General features: G+C 38.6%; 1 protein-coding gene across 1 annotated transcript; it reads right to left on the bottom strand.

The window, feature by feature from the left end:
• Positions 1–10,073: 10,073 nt before the first annotated feature.
• Positions 10,074–11,180, bottom strand: LOC138895748 (uncharacterized). Its single transcript, XM_070180473.1, has 3 exons — positions 11,022–11,180; positions 10,428–10,757; positions 10,074–10,322 (listed from the first exon to the last, which is right to left on the bottom strand). Exons 1-3 carry the CDS (start codon positions 11,178–11,180, stop codon positions 10,074–10,076), a joined length of 738 nt encoding a protein of 245 aa, XP_070036574.1.
• Between the last annotated feature and the right edge of the window lie 383 nt (positions 11,181–11,563).

The raw sequence follows: 11,563 nt of genomic DNA, 5'->3' as shown, positions 1-11,563 counted from the left end.
CTATCACAATCTGCCCTGCATAATCACAGGCTCAATAGCAACATAAAAAAAGATAATACCAGAATACATGGACATGGTTAATAAATATCAAGTTTCGTACTCATGAGCTAGTATAAGTGGCAATGCTACAGTGTATGGTTGTGCAAGTATATTACTGTAGCCCAAATCAATAAGTAATAACAAGGACATCGAATAGCTCATCGAAACAATAAGACAAGTCACGCAAAGGGTATAACAAACACAATGAAATTCACACCATCACACGAAATTCACCAACACAATGTCTCCCAACCATCACACATCATCCCTGACATATGCCACCCTTATCACTCCGATAGCCACCCGTATCTCTCTGTATAATTGCCACCCATATCACTCTGCTCTGACAATATCATTAGCCACCCTCTCTCCTATAGCCGCACGTATCACTCCGTATAATAGCCACCCTTATCACTCTGTGCAATAGCCACCCTTATCACTTCGCCCGGATAATAACACAATAGCTACCTGTATCGCTCTGTACATTCAGCAACAGTGATATGCCACCCTTATGCCCCGTATGATAACAACAATGAAATGCCACCCTTATACTCCGCATAACAACAAGCCAATCACACAACAATTCACATGTACTATCATCACAACAACACAATATAATCAACTCGTATCACAAGTGCCCGTAGGCCACAACCTTTCCAAAGATTCCACAATATCATTAATTTCACAACAAATAGTCCACGGCTCAACACAACGTATATAAAATCTCAATAACAACAACATAAACGAAAAAGTAACTCAGCAATGAACAACACCTCCTTTAAACACAACTTCGAGTAAAATAGATTAATGCCTTTCGATAACTTCAATTCCAATTATTTATTTAAGAATAAACTCAATAGTAAAAGTACCTCCATGAAATGGCAACTCATCGGTAAAAGAAATCACGTAATGGTAAAAGTGGTAATAACTCCAATTAAAGCATATAAGAACAAGCTCGACGAGTAAAGAATGTGACATGTAACGACAACTTCCAATAAAGCATGTAATAGTGGACATGGCGAATAAATGACATAACAAGTGCCAACAATTTCTAATTAAATACATAAAATATGCCTAAGAGTTTAAACCAATAGAATTTCCACATATAAGCCCGAGTACATACTTGTCACCTCGCGTACACGGCTTTCACATTACACAAATAGCATAAACGACTCAAATCCTAAGGGGTAGTTCCCCCCCCCCCCCCCCACAAAGTTAGGTAAGATACTTGTCGCATCCCGTTTTCTCGCGAAAGCGGGCTTCGACCTGTGACAGCTCTTTTAAAGGAAAGTATTAAAAGAGAAGAGTCGCCACCTAACGATTTTTAAGGCGCGTTTGGGCACCTATTTGTAAATAACTCTATTTGTCTAGTTCGTGTCACCAAAGATCGGGTAAGGGCTCAAATTACCTCAAAGAGAAGGTGTCAGGAACTCTTCGAGGTCCACAACTGTGGGTTCCGGCCGAATTTTAAACTATGTGGATTATGTAATTAGGCTAGGTGATCAAATAAACAAAGGGAAATATAGAAGTCGAAGAGTCTTATCATGACACATAAGAATCGGTACAAATCCTTAATGATTACAAGGATATAACTACATTGGTCTATGTTAAATGACTAAGTATAAATAACAAGTATATAAAGAAAAGGGCGGTCCTAAGTTTTTTAGCCTAAAGGATCATCTCGTGCAACATAAATAATAATTCGCAACTCCCTTAAGGTAGGGGTTGCTTATATTATTCAGCGGGAATAGACTATCATCTCTTGCTACCCAATTACTATGTTGAAGTTGTTACTTAAAGGTAGGACTGCTTATCGGGCGAATTGGGCGGTTATTTACTCTTAATGATTTGGCTTATCGGTTATCAGTTTTTAAATGTATTAATCTGCTAGCCACCCGATAAGATATCGGGCGGATTGGTATCGGTTTAGCTCTTATCGGGCGGTTATCGAGCGGTTTATCGGCCTAATTCAATCTATATTACATACATTAATTGTTTGCTGACCGCTGTGACTCAAAATAAAATTCCTATGCTCAGCAGACTACATTCCAGTCTATAGAATATGGCACCTAAGAAGAGAGCTAAATAGAAGAAATAGAGAGCTACATTCCAACGTATTTTTTAGTAGAATCATCTCTGGGGATGAGCCTATTAACAACTTATAACTATCAGAAGAAAAAGAAGAGAACACTGAGTATAATACATGACATCAAAATTATCTAATAGTAACTAACTGGAATAGTAAATTATAACTAAATGTCTAATAGTAAATTAGTAATAGAGAATAGAGATAGAGTACTGAAAGTGGAAGAAGGGTTTTTGATTATTTAATAATATATATATATATATATATATATATATATATATATATATATATATATATATATATATATATATATTCTTAACGGGTTAACGGATTATCCGTTAAGAAAATTGAATAATTCGCCCCCAAACCGATAAGCCGTTAATAAAAAAATTTTAATCCATTCCCCGTCCGTTAAACCGATATCAATAAGCCATTAAACTTCGGTTTCGGTTCGGTTTTCGGTTTCGGTTCGGTGTTGAACACCCCTACTTAAAGGCGCTCTAACTCAATTCTAAATCGTATCCTATGCGTGCACTACCCGTCCTATACCTATGGTCCAGAAGGCTTTGGACCTACTATTTGGATGGTTCTAGACTTCACCTAGGTTGCTCAAAATGGTAAAACTAAGTGACATTCAAAACAGATAAGACTTCACATAAAAATAATTAAAGGCCCAAGTTAGCCTCCACACATAAATAACAAATGCACGCGGGCAGCTTAGGCAGTACATAGTTTCAGAATCGAGACTTAGAGTCCTATAGGCATGGTTTCTAGGTGATTCTGAATTTCAGTATCGTGTATGCATCGTTATTGTTCTAAATGTCTTAGGCGAGGAGGTAGTAAACTGTTTGCAGACTCAGGATTATTAGCACTGATTTTATAAATAGGCGTCTTAGGTGGGTGACACTGTCCTATAGGCATGATTTCTAACAATTGACAACTATTCTTCATTTTATAACACTTTACTCCTATAGGCATGTCATCTAGGCGGTGCAGTGTAATGAAAATAGCAAAAGTATATTAAAAGATTAGGGTCTTATAGTCATAATATCTAGATGAGCAGTACACTAAAAGTAATGGAAGCAATTGACCAATGGATTATTTAAAATCCTATAGGCATGGTTTCTAGGTTGACAAAGCATATGTTATACATCCTATAGGCATGCTGTCTAAACGCACAGTAATAACATAGAAATCAAGTATAGTGACTGTTAACATGTTTGAGATAGTGAGTATTAGTCAAATTAGGTGAGATATGTGCGGATCCTATAAACATGATTTCTATTATCGCACAGAAGTAGAGCAAGTCAAACAGAATAGCAAATAAAACAAATGGGCCTTATAGGCATGTTCTCTACTCTTTACGCAAGAATAAAGCACACCCATTCCCCAATTTCACTAACGCCCCAATTATTTGTTTACAAATCATTACAGGCCCCACATGAAGAATACATGCTCGAATATTACAGGCTAAATGAGTACAAGCGCAATATGCAGAGCATGCCCAAAGAGGAATAACCCAACAACTTCAAGGTCTTCAGTGATCTCATTCTTCACACAAAATAGTAAATGCATGTATAGGTATACCCCAGGACATTAGAGTGTATCAGCAGTATGACTCGAACACATACCCATACCAAGTCTGAAGGGAGAAACTAACTTATCCGGTAATGCTAGACTTAACCACATAAGTAACAAGTTGTTCATTAATTAATCAAACCACTCGAAATCCACACACTTAATTCTTAAGATTGAAACTAACAGTAGTTTAAACCAGAGCAGGTAGATGAGATCACACAGAGTTATATACATAAGATGCTAGAAGTTCAGAAGATAGGATGGAACATCACAAACCAACAGACAATCCAAATAGGGTTTCAGGATATAATATGATCTAAGATTAACTTAAACACAATCTTGTCAGAGAAATCTTGCAGAATCACAAACAGAAACAAGTAAGATACCTAGCATAAGGGTTTGGTGCAAATATGATCAATAAAAAATAGGCTAATGAACATAGTCCATAACAATCCACTCAATTGGCATGAAGACTTTAACATTATCAATCATACACGAAGGTTTGAATAGCACCAGGACTCATAATGGGCAAGGATATGTCAAATATAGGTTAACAAGACTGGCCTGCACTAGGCTTAATCACATATGGGGGGAAGAGGCTAGACATGATTTTTTCCCTAAGGTCTCAAACATGATTGCATAAGTCAAAGCATACATTAGAACTTAAATGACATGGAAAGCAGGCCCTAGCTAATCAGTACACCATCAAGAACTTAGCAGGTTGGACAGGAATGACCTAACAAGGTCTGAAACACATACATGGATTCATCACAAAGGTACAGGACAAGGGAGGGAACGAGCATTAGTTCACAAGTAGCAGGGAAAGCATGCCTGGGCTAATAACATGATCAAGAGTTAATTCTAGAAAAGTATCAAGTTGAGCATGAATGACTCAAGAATTAGAACAGGTTTTGGGCATGACTCGACTCATCACAAGAGTACAAAACAAGGCAAGAAACAAAACTCAGAATAAGCAACAATAATAAGAATTCGAGCACATACATTAGCAAGCACGCTTAAGAAGGCAGAATCAAGGCAACAAATAGACAAGTTAGACTACTAGAAGGTATAAAGCCTCAAGAAGAGCTTCAAAGCATATAATGGCATGTTGGTTCATAAAAATTCTTAGAGACATAGATATGCAGAGCAGGAATTCAAACGGAAAAAAATAAAATTGCAAGAGTCATATATGCTTACTAGTTACAGATGAATGAACAAGTAAACAAGAGGAATAATTTCAGCAACTCTCCAATATCAATAGCAAAACGAATAGTAGAACCTAGGAATCTCGGTGTGTCAGAGTTCCTAAGGGTTTTAGATGAACCTCGGGCAGTGCTCACACTGAGAAAGGTTCGATAATCGAATTCTGGTGGCCTTGGCTTTCAACTGGCCAAAAGATTGAGCCTCAGAGTAGTATAAGACAAGAAAGAATAAGAGAACAGTAGTAGTTTTAGCAACCCCCCCTCCCCCTCCAAAGGGGAAATAGGGAGGGGTTATATAGTGGTAGAAATCGAACAAGCAAACATGAAAAACAACTACTCGAACACAACTAAGAAAAGAAAATATCACATGTAATCGATAATAGAACCAATAAAGAAGAAAAAAAGAAATTTCAAACCCTAGTTCGACGGAAATCAAAGAATCGACCAATGATCTTGGTGAATCGGCCTCATATCACCTTGCCATGAACGTATATAGACAAAATACCGTCTAGATCTTGAAGATTAAAGATGATTGCACATAACTCAGGGCCTGGTACTTGCCAAAAATAGGCAAGTACTAGGTGATACCAAAATCGTGTAAGTAACAAAGTGACCGAACATATATGGTAAGGAAATCATGGATGGGTTTCATATTAAGGTCGAAATCGGAGGGGATTAAGGGATATGACGGCTAGGGTTTCCTTAGAGAAGAAGAAAGTAGAGAGGATTAAGGGGCGACTGAAGTGTCAGAATGGGATTAGGGTTTGGGTTGAGGGGATATAAGAAACGGTAGGGATTTATTATGGGCCGCTGATCATTCGAGATCAATGGCCAAGATCAAAAATGGAATGGGATGGGTCGTTTAAATGGGTCACGACCGGGTTCATTAAAAGAGATGCTTGGTGTGGGCTGTGGGGTATTGGGCTAATAACTTGGGCCAAATTTGGTCCGAAATTAGCCCTATGTTGGGGCTATAAATTAAATATACGAAATACATTAAAAATAAATTATAAAAATAACTAGTAAATTAAAAAAATATTATTTATGCAGTAAAATACTTTAAAATAATAGATTAACATTATAAAAATATAATAAATATTATTTTAGCATAAATAATATAATAAGTACAATTATGTATAGAATATAGGCCGTTATTGCAAAATTATGTAAATAGCTTTAGAAATACAAATATAATTGTATAAAATAAAGTAAAATATCATGAAACATATACGTAGGTGCAAATAAGTCATCACAACAATATTTTAAAGGGTAATTAATACATATTCAAATAATTTAAATGCAAGAAATCAATTTTAAAGCTTTAAAATTATGCAAAATTATAGAAAATACTTGTATGATTCTTGTAAGATGGTGATGATGCAGGAATGATATTTTAAAAGCATATATGACATTTATAAAAACATGAGGGTAAAATTGGGTATCAACAACTGCCCATCTTTATCCGGGAATGATGAAAGAGTTGTCGGGTAAAGAAAATGATGACCAATTTTGTCCGAAGTGAGTGAGGAATAATGTGTTTTGAAAACAAAATAAAAAAATGGGGGCTGAACCTTGGTTCTTGAGTTGCCTACATATCCCTGGTGTTACGAGAATCAGGTTGTGTGTAGTTCTGGATCCAACGGCGAACAAAACCGATGAAGTTGTTATAAGAGTGGTCATGTGTTTCGAAAAAGGATCTTTTGAGTAGGATAGTGTCGTGAATAACAGATAATTTCTGGTGGGGCTATGAATGCAAATTGAATGTTACGGATGTACAAGGTAGATATTTGAACGGTTATAGAACAAAGGGTAATCAATTACTGATTATCAGTTACGTTTGAGGTGATCAAAGGATGTGAACGTTGTGAACGAAAACTGGGGTGAGAATTGCTTCTGTTTGTAGAATGATTACCTCCAAGTTACCTGCAAAACTTAGAACACGATGTATGCGAATATATATGGGTTATTGCAAAAATTTAAACATGATGCAAATTCCCTTCAGACTATGAGAGTTGTCTTTGGACGATGAGGATGATATCCTTAGGCTATGATGTCCTGGGCTATGAAGCATATGATAAGGGATTCGCAGACCGTGAAATGGTGTCCTTGGGCCAAGAGGATGGTGCCTCTGGACTATGATGCCTTTGAATAATGATATGTATTTTCGAGAGATCCTTTGGTCATGGCATGATGTCTTCGGGCTTTGAGGATGATTCCCTCGGACTATGGTACCTTCAGACAATATGGCGATATTTCATCCCATGAAATGTAAATATGTGGTGATATCGACCGTTTGATAGAGGACACAGGTAATGCTTAGTCATATGCGAGAACGAGACGAGATAAGGCTTAGTCTTGTATGTGACGAAGGCAATGCTTAGCCCGATGCAAATAGTGGAGACAATGCTTAGTCTCATGCAAGAAAAGGTAGTGCTTAGCCTTACGTAGTATGAAAGCAGTGCTTAGCCTCATGCAGAGAATGGAGACGGTGCTAGTCTCATGCAAGAAAGGCGGTGCTTAGCCTTATGCAACAATGGAGGCAGCGCTTAGCCTCATGCAAGGAATAGAGACAGTGCTTAGTCTCATGCAAGGAAAGGCAGTTCTTAGTCTTATGCAGTATGGAGGACAATGTTTAGTCTCATGCAATAATGGAGATGGTGCTTAGTCTCATGTAAGAAAAGGCAGTGCTTAGCCTCATACAATAATGGAGGCAGTTCTTAACTTCATGCAAGGTGAGGGAAGTGTTTATCCCTATGCAAGGAGTAAAGATAATGCTTAGTCTCATGTAAAGAAAAGCAGTGCTTAGCCTTATGCAATAATGGAGGTAGTGCTTAGCCACATGCAAGGAATGGAGACAATGCTTAGTCTCATGCAAAGAAAGAAAGTGCTTAGCCTTATGCAATAATGGAGGCAATGCTTAGCCACATGCGAGGAATAGAGACAATGCTTGGTCTCATGCAAAGAAAGAGGGTGCTTAGCCTTATGCAATAATGGAGGCAGTGCTTAGCTTCATGCAAAGTGAGGGTAGTGTTTAGCCCTATGCAAGGAGTAAATACAAAGCTTAGTCTCATGCAAAGAAAGTCAGTGTTTAGCTTTATGCGAGGATAAGGGCAGTGCTTAGCCATATGCAAGAAAAGCAATGACTAAATGCGAGAGGACAAAGTATTTCTTAGCTTGACGCATTTGCGTTTGGCGACTTTTGTCGGTGTGAAGATAGTGACCTTATTGTGTGTGTATTTGTGGACGTTCTTATTATATCCATTGTGCCTGCATCTAAAGGAAAGTGAGTTTGGAGGGGGGAAGGTTGGTTCGTGCTCTCGATTCCTTTCTTTGTGTTGAGGTCCTATTTGAGTCACCTCGGGTAACGTCTGGCTACTATAAAAAATGAAACTTTCGAAAAACATGTATTTGTGATAAATTATTTATATAAAATGTAGTTGTTTCAAATATGTGATAATGCATGAGAGCGAATAATTTGTCGAATTGATGACTGTGACACGCTTTTTGAGACATTGCAACCTCCTTAACTCGGAATTTTGAGGATCCTCCTCAAAATTCTGCCCTAGTTTGAATGCATACTTCTGGAGACACATTCATTGACGATTCTAAATATGATGAGATCGGGAAAACTCGAGATCTTGCCCCAGTTTCTGACCATAGGGGAAATGAAGATTTTATTATGATGTGACCGAACCCACAGGGCTGCCTACGTATCCCCTCTTAAACAGGAATCAGGTCAAGCGTAGTTTAGATTATATCAAATAGAAAGTGCAAACATAGCCTTAAACATAGTATCTCTTGACTGCATCCGAATTGATAGGTTTCGACCAAATCTCTCCATCTTTAGATTACATCAAATAGAAAGTGCAAACATAGCCTTAAACATAGTATCTCTTGACTGCATCTGAATTGATAGGTTTCGACCAAATCTCTCCATCCATTTCTGCAAGTATAAGGGCTCCTCCTGTTAGTACTCAGTGAACCATATAAGGGACTTCCCAGTTGAGTGAAAACTTCTTTTTTTCTTAATCTTGATGTGGGAAGATTCATTTCAGCACCAATTGCCCCGGTGTGAATTGCCTTGACTTAACCTTTTTTATTGAAAGCTCTTGACATTCTGTTCTGGTAGAGTTGACCGTGACACACTGCGTTCATTCTTTTACCATTAATGAGAGCTAGTTTTTCATACCAGTTTCGTACCCATTCTGCGCCGCTGAGCTCAGCCTCTTGTATGATCCTTAAGGAAGGAATTTCTACTCCGGTAGGGATAACGACCTCGGTACCATAGACCAGTAGGTAGGGGGTTGCCCAGTAGACGTGCGAACAATGGTTCGATATCCGAGCAAAGCAAACGGTAGCTTTTTGTGCCATTGCTTATAGTTATCCACCATTTTCGTTAATATCTTCTTGATGTTCTTTTTGGCGGCCTCTACGACTCCATTCATTTGCGGCTTGTATGTTGTAGAGTTCCGATACTTGATCTTGAATGTTTCACACATAGCTTTCATCAGGTCACTGTTAATATTGGCGGCATTATTAGTAATGATTGACTCAGGTACTCCAAATTGACAAACAATGCAGTCCCGAATAAAATCTGCTACGACCTTCTTAGTTACAGCCTTATAGGATGCGGCTTCAACCCATTTTGTGAAGTAGTCTATAGCCACCAAAATGAACTTATGTCTGTTTGAAGTAGCGGGTTCGATTGGTCCGATGACATCCACGCCCCAAGCAGAGAACCACCGTGCCCAGAAATGCCTGAATCTACACACGAGGTGCAGGGTGTAGTGTGAGTACAACCAACTCAATAAGTATCGCAAATAAACATGACAAGGTAAGAGAAGCTTAATTGTTGAAGTCACTAGTTAAATTAGTACAATTCCATCCTTTTTAATTAACATGATATGAGATTTAAAGCTAGCCCATAAGGCTTCTTGATACGGAAATCCGTGTGTGCATGTGCACTGGTTCTCCGCTGCCCTGCTCAACAGTATTATGGCATATAGCCGGCTTTAGAGTGACTTTTTGACTTTTGATTAAGAACTTGGTATTTTCTTATGGAATCGATCCCTTTAGCTCGTGTTGATTGTATCGAGAATTCATGGTAATCACACACGGATTCCTCCTCTTTGAAAGAAATGATTGGCCAATCTTCGGAGCGTGCGCTTCTAAGTATGTATAGCATTCCCTGGATATTCTCCCTTTTCCAAGTATTCCTTGATGTCGTGGAACCACAGATTGCTGTCAAACTCCTCTTCGACATGAGCACAATAAGCTGGCTGCTTATGAATTCCTATTAGGATATGATTGATGAAATTCTTGTCTGGATGTTGTATCATGGAAGACAAGGTGGCTAATGCATATGCAAACTCATTCTGAGTCCTTGGAACATGTTTGAATTCTATCTTTGTGAACCTCTTGATCAACTCTTACACACAATGCAAGTATGGTAATATTTTGGTATTCTTGGTAGCCCATTCTCCTAGAACCTGGTGAACCAATAAATCAAAATCTTGGATTACGAGCAACTCCTTAATGCTCATGTCGATGGCCAATATGAGTCCCAAGATGTAGGCTTTGTATTCTGCCATATTATTGGTGCACGGGAACCTGAGTTTTGCGGATACCGGGTAATATTGATCGGTTTCTGATACTAAGACAACTCTGATGTCCACTCCCTTGAAGTTTGCTGCTCCGTCGAAGAACATCCTCCAACCGTCGTATGCTTCGATAATGTCTTCTCCTACAAATGATACCTCTTCGTCGGGAAAATACGTCTTCAGTGATTTGTATTCTCCGTCTACGGGATTTTGTGCCAAGTGATCAGCCAATGCTTTCCCTTTGACAGCCTTCTGAGTTACATAGATGATGTCGAACTCACTCAGCAATATCTGCCACTTTGCTAACTTACCCGTAGGCGTGGGTTTCTGAAAGATGTATTTTAGCATCCATCCTTGATATGAGATATGTAGTGTATGCATAGAAATAATGTCTCAACTTCTAGGCTCTTTGGTGCGTTCCAACAAAGAGTACCGAGATTCATAAGGCATGAACTTCTTGCTTAGATAATATATCGCATGCTCTTTCCTTCCAATTTCATCATGTTATCCTAGAACGCAGCCAAAGGCCCCATCCAACACAGACAGATAAAGCAACAAAGGTCTTCCTGGTTCTGGCGGGACCAACACGGGGGATTTAGATAAATACTCCTTGATTTTGTCGCAGGCTTTCTGGCATTCTTCAGCCCACCTTGTTGCAACATCTTTCCTCAGCATTTTGAAGATTGGCTCACATATCACCGTTGATTGTGCTATAAAATGGCTGATATAATTGAGGCATCCTAGAAAGGTCATCACATCTTTCTTATTCTTTGACGGTGGCAAGTCCTGGATAACTTTGACTTTTGATGGGTCTAACTCAATACCTCGGCGGTTGACGATGAAACCTAACAATTTTCCAGCAGGGACACCGAAGGCACATTTTGCAGGGTTCAACTTCAAGTTGTATTTTCGAAGCCGATCAAAAAATTTCTTTAGGTCTGCTATGTGATTCGAACTCTTTCTAGTTTTGATGATAAAATCATCCACATATACCTCTATTTCCTTGTGTATCATGTCGTGGAAGATACTCGTCATGGCTCTCATGTAGGTGGCCCAGC

The sequence above is a fragment of the Nicotiana tomentosiformis genome, chromosome 7 (assembly GCF_000390325.3).
Source record: "Nicotiana tomentosiformis chromosome 7, ASM39032v3, whole genome shotgun sequence".
NCBI classification, from domain to species: domain Eukaryota; kingdom Viridiplantae; phylum Streptophyta; class Magnoliopsida; order Solanales; family Solanaceae; genus Nicotiana; species Nicotiana tomentosiformis.
Note: the sequence above shows the minus strand (reverse complement) of the source record. Positions and strands in the feature narration are given on the sequence as shown.